The following is an 18474-nucleotide window of genomic DNA, read 5'->3' as shown; positions in this document are numbered from 1 at the left end:
TAACCTTGATGACGTTGTCTTCTATCTTTTGTCTGCTTCTCCTGATTTCTGACCGTACGTCTTCCTGTTGACTTCAGCCGTCCGGTGATCTTCTAGTCTTGACCGAGGGGGGGAAGTACCTGAAAAGGCACTCCGACGCTCAAGTTAGGCGTGTATAGAGAATTCTCTGTGGAAGAGAATTGATGAGATGAGAGATATGCTGTATGAATTGTGAGTGAAGTGTATCCAGAGAGCGTACCTTGTTTGGAATCCTCTGGCCTTTGGATTGATATAATATTAACAGCAATAACAGTAATATAAACAGAATAAAATATAATCTTACTTGACATATCTCTGTTATAATATCTTCGCAAGATATATCTGGTGAATATATCTGAATGATATATTTTTATGAATTGGGCCTTGAGCCCAGTGAGAATGTGGCGCTATAGTGGGCTGCTTGTCCACTAAGACCGTTCGGTTTCTAAGTATTTCCGGTCGTTGGAAATATGACACCGTACAGTTAGTAATTATTCTTATATTTGTCATGTTTGTTTTTACCAAATATTTTTATTACAGAAACGCATAAGAAGGAAAACACAAGGAAATAAAAAAGGATAGAAATAAGTTATGAAAGAACAAATCAAAACTTACGATCATAAAAGTTAATCATGCTACAGATATAGTAAATGAGTTATTAATATTTTAAAGAAATACGTGGAATTTTCTTAAAATTAAACTCATATAACTTAAAAAAAAAATATTTTTGATCTTATTTTCTGTTGTAGAAACACTTTAAAAATTTTATTTAAATAAATCCTGTAAGCTAACCAGTGATTAATTTATTATCACATTAAATTATTCATTTAGGCACATATCAACAATAATATTTTACAATGAAGTGATCCTAATACATTCATAGATATTAATTCAAAAATTAAATATTAAAATAAAATAATTATAAATATAATAAAATTTAAAACTAATTATAATATAAGTTATAATTATTTTTCTTATTTTATAAAATATCACTTCTAAAATATAATTATTTATGACGAACAATTTGACTCAAATTATTTGAAATTTTGTGATAAATTTTCACAAAAGCATTATTACATAATATATGATTGTTATAACATTCTAAAAATATAGTTGAAGAAAATATATAAGAGTCATTATATAATAATATTGTAAAACAATTTTTCTGAAAATAAAAATAACTTACAGTTATCCTAAAATAACCATAAATTTAAAACGTTACAAAGTTCGACTCTTTTACAAAACTATATATATGACTGAACGGTTTAAACAAAACTATATATATATATATATATATATATATATATATATATATATATATATATATATATGATCTAAATAGTTGGGTTCTCGCTATCCAATGCTTGCTCCAGCGAACACTCATCTCCCTCTATTCACACCCACAAAGTGATCTTTACAAAGAACGAATACCAAATGATAACATAAACAAGATAGAAAAGAAGGGTAAGTTAGAGTAATTTAATTAATCATAATAATCATACAAATAAAACAAGTACATAAGCACGTAATAATCGAGCATTTCAATCATACAATGATAGACCGTACAATACAAGCAATGACCGAACACTTGACTTGACCATCCAGATTGTATGAATATGTAGTTCAAGGTCGTTCTTCCACCCGGAGGTGTGGTACTGGAAAATCATCAGCTACCACCCGGGGTTAATCCGTTATAACTCACCTAAGAACCTATAAGCTAGGACCTCCTGACATTCTCACGAAATGCCTTACCCATCGTTACTTGAGAATTAGTAATAATTAGAATTTCAAGATGAACGTCGTGGGTTTCGCTGTCCATATTCATACTTTACCACTTTGATAACAAATCACTAAGACATTCCTCCTTGGAATTCTCTTCCATACCAGTTGGAACATAATACTTTATGAACACGTCCACTCCATTAATCACACATCATATTCAATCCCACCTTGTATAAAACATTTATAGTTCTAGGTTTATTTGATTTTTGGACATGTAATTTATTGGATTTTTGAACACTTTTTGGGTAGCCTCTATTGAGGGATGCTAAAACTCTTATGTATCTACTGAAGGATACAAGGTAAGTACACCTACTGAAGGGTGTTGGAAGGATAAACACTTACTGATGGATGCTAAACAGGTTTGAGTCAGGCTCGTGACGTTAAAAAAGCGGTACCTGGGAGGCAACCCAGTTGATTGTGTTGTTTTTAAATCTTGTGTTAAGTGCATTGCATGTTTAATTTTTGCATCTGAGAGGGGAAAGGCAAATAATTGAAAAATTGAAGGTTGAAACTGAGTGCTATAAGGTAAGATTATTCAAAAGAAAGCAAAGAAGAAGAAGTGAAAAATACCGCAGACCGCTGAGCGGTCTATTTTACCATTGAGCGGTTGTGGCGCGATAGGTCTTGATTTTTCTTAAAAGTTGAGCGGTTTTTGAAGTTCTTCACTTTGAAACCCTTCTTTGCATTTCTCCTGAGCGGTCTCCCTAAGCCGTAACACTCTCCTTTCACTTTCAAAAGCTTTTTAGAGAGATTCCCTCACTTTCTCATCATTCACTCACTAGAAATTCAGTTTTCTATCATTGCTTTGTCAAAGTTTGGGGTTTTTGGTTGAGGGTTTTGCATTGAAGAGGACATTCATCATCAATTAAGAAATTTTTCTGCAAGCATTCAAAGTCTCCACTCAAGTAAGTATGCAAATTTATGTTTAGGGTTTCTATTTTGGGATTTGTTGATGAACATGCTTAGGAACATGATAAATTGGGGCTTTAGATTTCTATGCATGAATTGATGAAACATGAACTATTTGAACCGATTGAATTGCATGATTTTGGTCTAGATTGTTGAAAGTAGTAAAAGAGTGGAGATTAGGACCATTTAGGAAAAGTTTTTGAAAAACCCTAGCTGCCACCACTAAGCGGTCTGTTTTGGCGTTGATCGGTGGCACAGCTTGAGGCAAACCGCCTGGGCGGTCTTCTTGGATGTTGAGCAGTCTGCAGCAGATTTGCCTAAATGTTGTAATTTTTGGATGTTTGTATGTTGAGGGCCCTGTTTTTCCTCAAGAATTGGATTATAAGTGATCTAAGTTAAAAAAATTGATGATATACTAACCTCTAATGATGTTTTTCTGAATATTGTTGGATGTATTTGATTTAATGCAGGAATGTCTACCTCAAGTAGAGTGAAAACAATAGGCAACAAAAGGAAAGAACCAGAGAGACCTAGGAGATTCTATTCTTCTAGGTTCCTTTCAAGGAAACATGAAGAACATTATGCTACTGTCTAGGAGAGGCGTTTGCTGATGGAGAGGAAGGCCATGTACATCCCTGACTTAGCTCCAGAGTTTGGTCTGGAGATTGAGAGACGAGACTGAGAGAGATTGACTACATATCTAGCACCAACCAATATTGAGTTGGTAAAGGAGGTCTATGCCAATGCCTTGCCTAGGGGAGGAGTATCAACAAGGAGATACATGAGCTATGTGCGGGGACATTTGATCAACTATGATCCTGACACCATTAATGCCTTCTTAGGGACTGAGTGGCCAGGAGAGCAGTGCAGGTATGCTGTTATACTAGGGGAGGCCAGGGATTATGAAGATATTGAGAGAGTGATGTGCATCCTTGGGAGGCATTTTCAAAGAAACCCTAACGGAGCACCAGTTAACATCCTTAGGGCAGATTTGACTCCCCTAGCCAAGTACTGGATGACATTTACTCATGCCAACATCCAGCCATGCTCTCATGTTTCCGACATCACATTGCATTGGATTCTGGTCATTTATTGTATGTTGAGGTAGACGGACATGAACGTTTGTAAGATTATCACCAGCGAAATTCTGAGTTTCGCCAACACTGTGAGCAGTAGGACACCACTGGGACATCCGTCCCTAATTACATACCTGTGCCAGTAGGTAGGAGTGGACACTATAGTTCCACCCTTTGAGAGGCCGAGGAGAGCTATTGATGCCTCCTACTATCCTCAGTACTGTGGAGGTGACGAGCCAGTCAGAGCAGTTCCTAGGAGACGTTCTAGGAGGGCAGCGCAGCAGGAGGATGAGCCTACAGATGCTCCGGTACAGCAGCCTGAGCCTTTTCAGATGAGAGACATGTATATGTCTATGATGGAGGCGATGATGGAGTCTCTTTGCAGAGGACAGGTGGCCACTGCCGAGTTGATTATAGGACTTCATGATCAGCCACCAATGCACAGGTGGACTATGGACGAGTTTCATAGTGTGATGGCTTGGCTTCAAGGGCAAGCATAGGGTAGTGGGTCTAGAGTAGCTAGAACCTCAGGTGGACAAGATGATGACCGGGAGGATGAGGACTTTGAGGATGCCTAGGAGGAGGATGAGTATGATTCAGATGAGGATCTGCGCTAAGGGCATTTACTGATGGATGCCAACATTTGGACAGAGATTTTTCTTTTTCTTTTTCTTTGTACTTTGAATTAGTAGTATAGGTTAAGTTTATGTTTGTGTCTATGCTTGGCTTGTACACTGATTCTGATAATGGTTCAATTTTATTGCATGATGAGTTATTTACTAGTGATGATTGATTGTGGATGATGATTGAGAATGTTTGAATGCTGATATCCAAGTTGATGATTCACTAACTATGTGAACAAATGAGTAAGTGATTCATGATTATGATTTTGATGCTAAGCAGGATTCATGAATGAAAAGTGAGAAAGCATGATTGTGTGAGGTATTGAGCTTCAGAAGTTTTTATTGTTGTGTGCACTTTTCACAGGGAATCATGAATGATATTGACTTACTCTTGATAATTGATTGACTTGCATGTGTATGTCATATGATCAAGGCCATGCTTGGAAAGCCTTTACTTAGCCAAATTTTCACCCAAAGAATTTTAAATGATATACCCTTTTTGAACCTTGGCCTTAAACATTATGAAAACCCTTGTTTGAATTGAATTACCTTGAGTTGGGTTGAGGATAATGTTGAAAAGGTTCAAGTTTGGGGTTGTATGGGGAAAGTAAAAGGCAAAAGAAAAAGAATTGAGTTCAAAAGATGAAAAAGAAAAATGCATGAGAAAGAAAAAGAAAAGAAGAAAAGAGAAAAAGCATGTAAAGTGAACTCAATGTAAAAGAAAAAAGGGAAATAGTTGGGAATGAGTGAGATTGGTTAAAAAAAAAAAGAGTGTGCTTGAACTTTGAATGATGATTTAAACTCTCTTAACTCAAGGATTTTGTATTCCAGAAAAACCAATTTTCTTGATAGCCCAACCACTATACAAGCCTTGGAAAAAGTCCTTGTGATGACATTTGCATGTGAAGATTTTGATTGTTTTAGATGAATGGCAATATTGTTTTATGTGACACGTGAACAGTAGAGAGTAGAGTGACCTCCTAAACACTTGAGAGATTGAGTGAAACACTTGCTTGGTGAGAATTTTTAAATCCATATTTACATCTATGCTTAGTTGATTGATCATTCATGAACAAAACATCTGTTGGAAAAAGATTGATTATGTGAACTAAATTGGATTGAAAGCATGCATGCATCTTTATAGGATTCCACTAAAATCTGAATTGTATAATAATTTGTTGTGAGAAAAAGGAATTTTGAAAAGTGCGAATGATTTGATGAAGTGGAAAGTCAAGTTTTGTCTTGTTTGCATGAGGACAAACAAAGTTCTAAGTTTGGGGTTGTGATAACGGTCTAAAAACCGTTATTTTCATATGTAAATTTGATGTTAAAGCACACCCTTTATGGCTTAGAATGAGCTTTAAATCAAGTAAAACACTTAGTTGAGTCTTGTGAGAGTCAGAAGTTGGTTTTAGAGATATTATGCTTGATTTTATATTGTTTTACAGGGTTTTTAGTTGAATTGAAGATGGAAGTTAAGTAAGGTGGACTTAGACCCATGAAAGAAGGAGAAAATTGATGAAAAGAAGGGTCAACAGAGCCGTTGAGCGCCAGAATGGTCCGCTGAGCGCTCAGAGCGATTAGAGGGAAACTGCTCAACGACAAAACTAACCGTTGAGCGATCAAAGCGGCAAGAGGGAAACCGCTGAGCGGTGAACTTAGGCGCCTGAGTGGTTGTTTGTATTTATTAGCTAGATTCTGTAATCTTTCTGTTATCTTTTTGGGCTTATATATAGCTTCAGTGCGAATCAAAAGGGGATTCTTTTGGCAGAGAGAAACTTCCAGAGCTCTTCCACACACCTTGGAGGAGGTTCCTTGGATGCTTAGGCTCCAATCTACCAAGTTTAGGGTTATTTCTTCCATTTTTTCATCATATTTCATCTAGTTTCACCATGATTATGGTGAACTAAACCCTTTGTTGTTGGGGAACAATGTAATCTTTCGAAACTCTCATTTATCCAAATTCTTATTTAATTCATATGCTTGTCATATACTTGTTTATCAATTGTTGGGTTCTCATCTATACTTAATGCTTTTATTGTTTAACTCATTCGGTATAAGTTGTTTGTCTTTATTGATATGGGGACGTACGATAATGTCATGAACTGGTGAGAAATTCCTTGATTATGCTAATACCACCTAGAGATAGGGGTAGGACGATCAATTGTATTTTGCTTTCGTTCGCATTGCATTATTAGTTACTAGGAGAGATTGGGGATATCAAGCCGCTAATTAATAATAGGCTCTTTTCACCAAGGGATTGAGTTAAGGGTAGGCTAGAAAGTTTGCATGACAATTGGATAAATAAGTGAAGTAAATAAGAAAAGTATATATATGAGAGTGGATAAGATGAAATTGTAAACCCCAACAACACCATTCAACCATAGTTTTTCAAAGCCAATTGAATCACTGTATTTGCTTGTTTACTTTTGTTCTTTGCATACAAACACCAACTTAATTCTTTTCTCAAGTCTTACGCGATTTGTTTACATGAAAAGTAAGGCCTAAGAGTTCTTTGAGAAGAACGATATTGGGTTTACCAATTATATTACTTAATAATGATCTAGTACACTTGCCAGTGGCTTAACAGTCGTTGAAACTATTAGTCTCTCAGAAAAAATGTGATTCCAATACAATGCAATTTAAACACTCGCAGGTGTTTCTTTCCTTTCCTTTTCTTTTCTCTTTCTCATAATAGTAAGCAAATATTATAATGAAGCTAAAGAGTATTACTTGACTTTTTTTCTCTTTTTTTTCTGAAATGTTTTCTTTTCTTAAACTCTTTCTATGCTTTTATATGTAAGAATGTAAACTAATAGATCAAAGTCCGTTTTAATAAAATCAAACAATTCTTAATGATAAATGCTTTTTTAAATCAAGTACTTAATCTTAAATGACTAGGTTATTTATGATTAAATAATTAGTTTTATAAATTAGAAATTACTCCGATGGTAATTCTATAGAAAGCAACTAATCTTACATATTTAACTATGATTGAGTAAGGTTAATTATTATATTTGTATATATTAATTGAATTATACTTTTAGTAGATTTGAAAATATGAACACAGAATACAGAAAAGATCTTATTAAATTTTTTCCAACATTTTATATTATAAAATAGAAGATATAATTTGACATTATAACATAATTTGGTAACACAATATTAACATTAAATATTTTTAACGACAAAATCCACTAATTATATTTACTCATTTTGGTTTCTCATAACTCTTTGTAAAAAAAATGTGTTATGGTCTGTAAAAATTATTATCTCACTCTATGATGACACAAAAATATGAATATTACTCATCTTTCCTATCTCCCTCTCATTAAATTCTTATTTTTCTTATTAACAACTTATATATTTTGCATTAATATAAATATTTATGAAATAGAAAAGATTCAACTGTATTATATTAGACGACTAAACCTAGTCTATGGACCTTGGAAATTCGGTCAGACGTCGACATAAAACTAATTCCCTTTGTCCAAAAGAAATTCCTTCATTAATTCTTAAATGAAAGAGTTGTAGGCAATTCAACAAACAATTCCTACCACTTTTATATATTCAAACATGTATTCAAAAGAAAGCTTTTCTATGTTTGACCATTAATTAATTTGTCTGTTTTTGGTTTGTAATACATATCCACTAATTAGTAAAAAAAAATCACAAGATTCCATTCCTGAATAATGCGCTTACGTTTGGCCAAGAAAAGCTAGCGTAACTACTACTATTATTCGTTGACTGGTATATACAAATAAATGTGTGGCATCATGATGTGAAACATGGAATTTGCAGAAAAACAATCTTTTCATAAATAGAATACTCCATTAACGTAAGAGCATAACATTGTAGCCGCATATTGTCTTATATGTGCTCAGGTTCTTATCTGCATTGCATTTATGCTCTGTTTTTTAACCACATTTGTCACTTTAATTGCATCAAACATTATCAGATGCCCCAGATATCTTTTGCTTTTTGTTATTTTCAATACGCATATCACTTCATATATCATAATGGTCTCTTACTCCTTCTTTTCATCTTATTATTATTTGACAGATAATTAATAGTTAACAAAGAATTTAAGAATTTAACTGATTGTTTCTAATTTTATTTCTTATATATATATATATATATATATATGGGGTTTGTTAACACGCGTACGTCTGTTTGTCAGTTGGTACGTTTTAACAATGTGTACCGGATTATAGTAGAAAAAAAAAATCCCTCATTTATCATGGATTCTAAGTTTTAAGGTCAAAGATATTTAAATAATTTTCATTTTCAAAACTAAAAAAAAAAAGAAACCACCAAACCCTTACTCACCTCCCTCATTCCTCTCAACCCTTTCTCTTTCATCTCTCTCACTCCAACATTTTTTCTGTCATCTCCCTCACTCCAACATTTTCTCTGTCATCCCTATTGTTGCCCAATTGAAAAAAAAAATCAGAAACCCTTTATCAACAGAGATATTTTCTCTCTCATCTCAACATTTTCTCTGTCATCACTCTAACATTTTTTTTTTCATCTCAACTCAATTAAAGATGGTGGTGGTAATTTGAATCAGAGATATTTTTTAAAAATTGANAAAGTTTACTCTTTTATAATCATTTTATATTTGTTAATGTGTGTAAAATGAATATAAACTTTGTCATTTTACATTACTCTTTCCAAATCTCAAAGCTAAAAAATGATTTTATTGTTTTTTTATCTTGCACAGTGGTTAAAGTTTATTCTAAACACATGTAGAAGTTGATTTAGTGATAAAAAAGGACATAAGAAAATTAAAGAAATAGGTATAGAAGAGCTTCCTATGAATACAATTCTTTCAATTCTAGGTTGTAATGTTACATCATGTATTCCATACCAATAGAGAAAGGAAAAAGAAATATTTCGTGTAATGGGAAAAGGACAAGGGTTAGGCAAGGGTTTCTGATTTTTTTTTTCAATTGGGGCAATAGGGATGCCAGAGAAAATTTTAGAGTGAGAGAAATGAAAGAGAAAGGGTTGAGAGGAATGAAGGAGGTGAGTAAGGGTTTGGAGGTTTCTTTTTTTTTTTTAGTTTTGAGAATGAAAATTATTTAAATATCCTTGACGGTAAAACTTAGAATCCATTATAAATGAGGGTATTTACGTCTACTATAATTCGGTATACATTGTTAAAACGTACCAACTGAAAAACATGCGTACGCGTGTTAACAAACATATATATATATATATATATATATATATATATATATATATATATATATATATATATATATATATATATATATATATATATATATGAATGATTAATATGCCCACATTCCATAGATAACTCGCGTCATTGAGGGCTGGCGTAAGCAGGATACACTCTTTTCTCAACATAAGAATGATGGTATGCTTTGTTTTTTTTGTTAAGAGATTAAATTGCAACACGTTCTGATCAGAGGGGGGTTAGCACGTGTGGTCGTCTAATTCTACATCAATTGGACTGGAAAAGGATCTTTCTTCGAAAGCAATCTCTTCAACAAATGTCTCAACAAATTCGCATGACACACGTGGTTCAGTGCTGTCGAGAATCCAAGTAGAAAGTCGCTCATATTGTGCTGCCTACTATTCCATGCACTATCACAACTTTTGAGGTGCTCCTTGTTAAAAGAAAATACCCACACAAATAATAATATAGTCTTCAATTTACTTAGATTATTTTTTATTGAACTATCACAACCTTCTAAACAGAGACAAATATAACTATATCAAATATAAATAATAAAAACTGAGAATAAAATATTAAAAGACTTAAAATAAAATCTATTTAATATATTTTTATCTTATATCAATAAAATAAAATATAAATGAAAAATTAAAATTATTTATATCTATTTTATGATGAAATCAAAACAAATATTACTAAACATAAATTAATAAAATAAGATTTTAATGAATTCCTACTATCTAGGTTTATCTTAACACTCCTCATGATCACCACTATAAATTACTTGCCATTGTCATTGCCTTTGCTCCAAACTAAACCAATTTTCTTTGTCTGTGTTACAAATAATACCTCAACAAACCTACTCTAAACTATTGTTCTGTCATTACGTGATGACTTCATTTAGCCAAAATAAGAATATTTTAGTTTTGTTGCTTGTTTTCACTTTCTGGACATGCCATGCAGTGTCTCGCAGGTTGCCTGACGCCTTCTCATCAGAGAGACATGAGAAGTGGATGGCAGAGTATGGTAAGGTGTACGAGGATGCTGCTGAGAGGGAAAAACGGTTCCAAATATTCAAGAACAATTTGCAGTTCATTGAGTCCTTCAATGCTGCTGGGGACAAACCTTTCAACCTAAGCATTAACCGATTTGCTGACCTCCATAATGAAGAGTTTAAGGCTTTACTAATTAATGGTCAGAAGAAGGAACATAGCGTATGGACAGCAACAGAAACATCGTTTAGGTATGACAGTGCCACTAAGATTCCGGCTACCGTGGACTGGAGGAAAAAAGGTGCTGTTACTCCAATCAAGGACCAAGGCACATGTCGTAAGTAATATTTTCCATCAGTTCAATTATATTCCACTGGTGCTCCATTAAATAATGTCTGATACATATCAACTTTGTTTTGTTTGAGCAAACAGGAAGTTGTTGGGCATTTTCAACTGTGGCTACAATCGAGGGTCTCCATCATATAACTAAAGGTGAATTGGTGTCCCTATCAGAGCAAGAACTAGTAGATTGTGTGAGAGGTGACAGCGACGGATGCAACGGGGGCTATGTGGAAGATGCCTTTGAGTTTCTTGCCAAGAAAGGAGGAATAGCAAGTGAAACAAAGTACCCTTACAAAGGGGTTAACAAGAGTTGTAAGGTTAAGAAGGAAAGTCATGGTGTAGTTAAGATCAAAGGGTACGAGAAAGTTCCTGCTAACAGTGAAAAGGCACTCTTGAAAGCTGTGGCACATCAACCAGTGTCAGCTTATGTAGAAGCTGGAGGATCAGCTTTCCAGTTTTATTCAAGTGGGATTTTTACAGGAAAGTGTGGAACTGACACTGATCATTCTATTACAGTGGTTGGCTATGGAAAAGCTGGAGATGGTACTAAGTATTGGCTAGTAAAAAATTCATGGGGAACTGAGTGGGGTGAGAAAGGATACATGAGGATGAAGAGAGATACACGTGCCAAGGAAGGTTTATGTGGAATTGCTACCGGTGCCTTTTATCCAACTGTTTGAGTCCTGCTTTAATATATATTAATCGTAAAGAGCTTAATTATAAACACGTTCAATCTCTAATCATCATTTTCTTTTTTTCTGGCTAGTATAAGTACCTTCTACTGTTCTTAATGAGATGTTTTTCTATAATCTTATCATGACTGTGTAAACGCTTAATTTCCACCATATAATGAAATATAAGTATTAACTACATATTTGTGTTATTCTACTGTTGTTTAGTATATTTGTGTAGTTATTGACTATTATTATTATTGCAAGTTTAATTGATACGTATGTTATTTTTTTTATCAAGATTTCAATTTTTATAACAATGAAAAAGGTTCAGTCAAAAGAATTAGTTTCATCATAATATATATACGTTCAGTACTCAAACAAGAATTATATATCTAGGAGAATAATATTTGTGGTTGAAATAAAAAAATAAAATAAAAGTTATTATTCTTGACGCATATTAACTTAATTGATTCAAAAAAAAAAAGACAGAAAGTGTGGTGTTGTTATTATAATATTACCAATACTTTCATATATATATATATATATATATATATATATATATATATATATAATATAACGTGTAAAATGGTCGACTTTACCAATTGTGTTCCATAGTCTTTTTTAATTAAAAATACATATGAAAGTATGTAACAAATGAGATTATTCTATTAAACTTTAGATCCTGTCATTGTTCAATTTGGAATTTGAGGCATGAACGTAATGATGATTCTTCATTAAGGACGACCAAATTGCCATATGACATCATCATTTGGATAATTAGCTAAGTTGAAGCACTAATTTATCTAACGGAAAAATATTCTTTCACACCGTCTACATACATTTTTTACGAAAATGTTATGTTAACACCCAATTTTGACACTCTTTTAACAATGACCAGGTGTTAATTGTTAATTGGGTGTTGTTTTATTTTTAAAAAATGAGATGATTAAATGAACTAAGGGGCAAAGTGGAATGTAAAGTGTGAGGTTTTTGTTTTCGTGCTCTCTTTCATTTTTCATTTTCGTCATTTGCTCTCCGACGGTTCTCCAATCATCTATGTCTTCCCAGTCTCTTGGCCAGCCTCCTTCTCGAAGTTGTCTCAGGCGTTTTGGTTGTGGTGAGGTCTTGTTGTTGTCGGACCATCAATTTTGTGGTGTGGGTCTGTGGCGAAACGCTTCTGGGTCGTTCTCCTTGTCGCACCATTGTCGTTGTCGGACCATCACCGTAGTGGCGTCAGACCATTGTCGTTGTCTGTAACGGTGTCAATCTCGCAAAACCTTGGTGTTTTGTTCTCGTTGTCGGACCATTGCGTATTTCGGGTAAGTGCAATAATGTACTTTTTGTTATGGAATCTGTAATAGAGAGGTTTGTTTTTTTTAAGCGAAAGCTAAGTTATTTTGTGGGTATTGTTCTGACTGCAGGTCCAATGGCTTCAAGAAAAGCAAGTGTAAGAAAAATTTTTATGTATTATTGTTATGGATGATGTATAAGGTTTGAAGGTTAGAATTTAATGTATGTTATTTTAATATTTTGTAGTGGCGTCTTCGTATTTTCATGGATTCGGCCAGCATTCTTGAAATGAATACCAAACTACAATACCGTCATATAGAGCGTCTTAATATGACCCCTTTAAAATGGTGCATGAACCTTTTAAACCCTATTGAGGTGAATTTAAAATTATTAAAGGAGATGGTTCAACGGTGGGTTGAGAGTGATGTTAGTTTTAGGGTGTGTCAACAATTGGTTCCTTTAAATGTTGTGGATGTCTTCATGGCCACAGGGTTAGACATAGGTGGTCTAGACGTTACCTTTGACCAAAGTTTAGTTGGATTGGTTGGTGACATGTTTAATCCCAAAACCACGACAAAGAAGGACTTGATTCAGATATTTCATTTGATTGTAGAGGATGACGACATAAAGGTGGATGTGGTGTGTAGGTTATATATTTTAGTTTGCTTAGTTACATTTTATTTTCCTAGGAAGTCTAAACATGTTTGTAACATGCCTTGCTCACTTTTAGATGATTTAGATAGTTTGTGTTTGTATGATTGGGCATCTTGTGTACATAATAACATTGTACACAATTTAAACAAGTGTAAGAAAAAAATAATGCGTGGAGAAATCTCGAAGTCACTGGGTCTTAGTGGCAATGTAGTTGTGTTTGTAGGTGTTTATGCCATTTTGCCATGATTACCATTGGTGGTGTTATTGTTTGAACATGAAAACATTACAAATATCTGTCATTGCTCGTTAAACAAGGCTGTGAGAGATCGGAAGAGGATTGACTTGTTTGTGGTATGAAATCACAGTTGATGTTCTCCTTGAATGTTGTTGATGTCAATTAATGATCTTTTTTGAAAGTGGTTTATGTACTTGTTTGTTAGGGTAAAAACATGGCCAAATTTTTGTGCTTGTTGTACAATCAACCTGAAGGTAGTATTGCTCCTTTGCCTGTTGTAGTATCAAACATCCCAAGCTAATCGAACTTGTAAGTTGTGTTAATCATTGATTGTAAATAATTTGGTGCTTTCACTATTGTATGTTGTCATAAGTTATATATTTGGTTCTGTGATTTCAGATTCAATTGTGGAGTGATAATGTTAAAGGCAATGGAAATTTGGGATGGAGAGGATAGGTACAACGGCAAGAGCTTGCCACAATATACAAATGTAAGCATAAAGTTCGTTGTTATACATTTCACATGATGGTGTTGTTTATAACTGAAGCAAAAAACATTTTGTTTCAGGAGGACTTGCGAGAAATTAGAAAGAACTACGTGAAGGAGTGGATTCTAGACAAAGACAACATTGCAAGAATGGAAGCGCTGCATGTCTATGGGTTTTTGGAGGATTGTTAATATTTTTTCTGTAATTCAAATAACATTGTTTCCTTTAGAAATGAATTTATGTAGAACATCACATTGTTGATGATTTGTATATATATATAATTACATTGTTAATCATAACTGAATTTGCAATATTTTTTTTCCCTTGTCTGTGTATTCGAAAGCACGATATTAATAATTCGTTTAAATAATACCAAAGTTATTAATGTTGGTTGAAGTCCAAATTGTAATGTAGCAGATAACTGTGTTGTAATAGTTTACAACTGGTCTGTAAACGATTACAGCGAGGCAAAAGCAGGATTTGGACAAAATCCTGGCCAGCAGGGACCAAAATTTTGAACACAGAGGACCATACCCATTAACTGTGTTTTCTGTGCATGGTAGTGTACTAAAAGTGTGGTAGGTGTTGTTTGCAAACCTTAAAAGGTAGTAAATGATCCAACATTGAGCTTCCACAAGGTTGGTTGAAGTCCAAAGTATTCTGTAGCATATGACCGTGTTGTAATCGTTTACAACTGGTGTGTATACGATTACAGCGAGACAAATGCAGGATTTGGACACAATCCTGGCAAGCAGGGACCAAAATTTTGAACGCAGAGGACCATCCCCATTAACTGTCATGTCTGTGCATGGAAGTGTACTAAAAGTGTGGTAGGTGTTGTTTGCAGACCTAAAAAGGTAGTAAATGACCCAACATTGAGATTCCACATGGTTGGTTGAAGTCCAAAGTGTTCTGCAGCATATGACTTTGTTGTAATCGTTTACAAACTGGTGTGTAAATGATTACAGCGAGGCAAATGCAGGATTTGGATACAATCTTGGCCAGCAGGGACCACAATTTTGAACGCAGAGGACCATCCCCATTAATTGTGTTTTCTGTGCATGGTAGTGTTTTATTATTTAGGAAAGCAAGAAACATACAATGTATGACCAACAATAATGATAAACATTGTATTTTTCTGACCTTCATGACTGCAGTAATAACATAACATCATTAACATTGACATTAACAGAATGTAAGTCTACATTCTTAATGCATTCATCCCACAAAATGTTGGAGTGCTAATAAAAGTGTATTATAGTTATCCGAACAATATTCATAAGTTCACTAGTACTAATAATTATTCCACAAAAGTCTAAATGTTGTTTTCTTGTGTGGAGGATGATGGTTTCTCAGTTGGAGGTGGAACGAAGGATGATGGTTGCTCAGTTGGTGGTGTAACGAATTTGCTTAGGAGTGTCGGCTTTAACATTACCAGTCAAATCTAAAAACCACCCAAAAGGAGTACCGACAATCAATGAACAGTGCTCCTTACTCAAACGTTTGTTCAAACCAGAGATGAACTTTGTGGAAACCGAGTGACGAACCGTCAACTGCACACACATTGCAAAAACCCAAACTTAAAAACCCTAAATCATAAAAGACATACAAAAACCAAACTCCGTACACCAGACCATAAACAACAAAACCCACAATACAACGCCCTTACCCTGCTCGAAGAACTCGTCATTTCGGAACACGAACACACCAAGAACGAAAAGAGCCTATCACCGCCACACCCACACCGATAAGGAAGGCCACCAGTACAACCACAACGACCAACGACAGTCAAATGGCGAAAAAGAAGCCCAAAACGATTTCCGTAAAGCGTTGACGTAGAGAAAGAAGTTATCGGAGGAACTCTTTTTCTGATGAAACAGGGAAGAAAGAGAATTTCATTCACATGAATCTGGGCAAGGACAAACATGGAAACAAAATTTTCAAATCTGCTTCTCATAAATGACGTCACATTGTTGATTTTTTTTTTTTTAAAAAAAACACCCAATCAGAAGCTGACACGTGGCGTTGTTAAAGTTGTGCAAACCAAGAGTGTCAAAATCTTGACTTCCAATTTTTTAATTGCCATTTATAATAAAATATTATAACGACATAATCAAAGTAAATACAAATATAATTTTATAATAAAATAATACACTAGTACAGGAAACCGTTCTTAAACCGAGACATATACAGACGAGTTAAAAAGTTTTGGCTCGATAGTGAAACGATGCAAAAAGAATAGGTTTTGCCTCGATTCAATGGTAATGGAAGCAGTAATGTTTTTGGTTTGTTTATTTTTTTTCGCATAACTTTATCTCTCGATTGCTTTTGAACGAGGCAGTATCTCATATTATACTGTCTCGGTTAGGACCTACCGAAGTAATAGAGTGTTTTTTTTGTTTGGCTTTTTTTGTCAGCCTATGCCTTGTGCTGTCTTGTTCGCTGATTTCCTCCTCAACACAATGTAAGCATGCTTCTAATTATTGTAGCGATCCCCTACAGAAACCTCCAATGCCTCTTTAAATATGTTGATACAGTTTTTGTGTAGAGTCATTGATCATTCGAATCTGATAGCAGAGAATGCCTTATAACTCTAATTACATCGGTAAGGGACACAAGCCCCACGGGCAAACCCTCTTGATTAACCACCCAAACTCGATGAACAGGATTAGTCACTGCCTTCTCATTTACCTCAGACAAAGGTGATTCAGCATAACAGGTCACAAGCTCCCTTCTAGAGGATCCTCTATTCTGCATGTCTGACTCACTGTACAATGGACTGGATTCAACTTCTTCAGTGAATGCTAGTGCACTTATTCCCAACCATGATTTTAGCGAGGTTATATGGCATCCCCTCAAATCAGTTGTAGAAAATGTACCAATAAGCTTCCTGCATCTTCCCTGCAAAACGTGACACAAAAATTATAAGCATAGCATAACATTCAACTCCCTTTCTGTCATTTCTAAGACAACACTATACATCAACAACAATGATAATACGAAAAGGGCACGGAGAGAAGTGATCAAACTTGCATTTATAAGCTGCTTGTGATCACCTTGACCGACATCACCAGCTCTAACAATAGGAACAACGTTTAACATAGCTACCTTTAAGCACTTTATGGCATAAACAACTTTTGTGTGGTTAGTGATGGCATAAATCTGTACAGTGTCAGCCCCCAAATCCTGAACAGAACGTGATAAAATGCTGTGTAGTTCACCAACACGACCATGCAACAACTTGAGCATATCCATCTGAGTCAGTATTTGGTAGCTAAAAGCGGACTCCCAGTAAAGAGAAGTGCTTGAAATGATGTGTAGTAGAAAGTGGGTGCCCAAAACGCTCATGGTTACCCTGAAAACAAAGGCACTTGAAAACTTATTAGAACTTTTCTTTGATTATATAGTGAAGAAATATAACAAAGAAGTCAAATCTTGTGTTCTTGTTAGAAGCAAATATTTATTTTCGAAACCTCTATATAAATAAGTTTATCATAATACCTAAAATAAATACAAGTTTGGGATTGATTTTTTTCTGGGAAAATCAACTTTTTTCTTTTTCAGCAATTATTATTTCTCCAAAATATAAACTTCTCGATGGCTAGTATACAAGTTTGTGACATTTAATTATGTCTAAATTATTGTTTTAAATAGTGTGTTACAGTGATGTAGAGGTGTAGAACAGTCCTTACTGGCTACTGTTGTACTGGATCTGATAGATGGCTTAATAGTGGCAGTTTGTGTTTTTATAATGTTATATAATCTTTTATGGATTCATGGCTTTACGTATAGATTTTTTTTTTTATAGGAAATGAGCTTTTTGTTTTAGTGCTTTTATAATCTTATATAATCTTTTTAGTGAACTATTATATAAAAGGGTCTTTTTGTCAGATTATATATCCATCTTAAATCATTTACTTATATATCCATCTTACATAACATTAGTGAGGCCATATGCATCACGGAGTCAGTGGTATGGTAGTGATAAACCATTGATGGTCTTTTTGTTGGTTTTAATATGATAGATATTATTTTGTGTTTTAATTAACTTTTATGTTTCACTTCTATGTATATTAAGAATAAGACTAGTGTAAAGGAACACTCATGGTTTTTACTTCTATTTACACTAGTAAAAAATTACAGCACACATTATGCCACGATAAATCAGAAACTGTAACATAAAAGTACG

The 18474-nt window shown here is 34.2% G+C and overlaps 2 protein-coding genes across 2 annotated transcripts; one reads left to right on the top strand and one right to left on the bottom strand.

Annotated features, from left to right (window-relative positions):
* The first annotated feature begins 10435 nt into the window (after nt 1-10435).
* On the top strand, nt 10436-11782 carry LOC106755726 (senescence-specific cysteine protease SAG39). The gene is made up of 2 exons (XM_014637936.1): nt 10436-10940; nt 11036-11782. Exons 1-2 carry the CDS (start codon nt 10502-10504, stop codon nt 11623-11625), a joined length of 1029 nt encoding a protein of 342 aa, XP_014493422.1. The 5' UTR covers nt 10436-10501; the 3' UTR covers nt 11626-11782.
* Nucleotides 11783-16835: 5053 nt separating this feature from the next.
* LOC106752619 (SNF1-related protein kinase regulatory subunit gamma-like PV42a) lies at nt 16836-17633 on the bottom strand. Its single transcript, XM_014634334.1, has 2 exons — nt 17319-17633; nt 16836-17186 (listed from the first exon to the last, which is right to left on the bottom strand). Exons 1-2 carry the CDS (start codon nt 17631-17633, stop codon nt 16836-16838), a joined length of 666 nt encoding a protein of 221 aa, XP_014489820.1.
* Nucleotides 17634-18474: the final 841 nt, after the last annotated feature.

The sequence above is a fragment of the Vigna radiata genome, chromosome 2, assembly GCF_000741045.1.
Source record: "Vigna radiata var. radiata cultivar VC1973A chromosome 2, Vradiata_ver6, whole genome shotgun sequence".
NCBI lineage: Eukaryota > Viridiplantae > Streptophyta > Magnoliopsida > Fabales > Fabaceae > Vigna > Vigna radiata.
The sequence above is the reverse complement of the archived record's forward strand: the minus strand, read 5'-3'. Positions and strand labels throughout refer to the sequence as shown.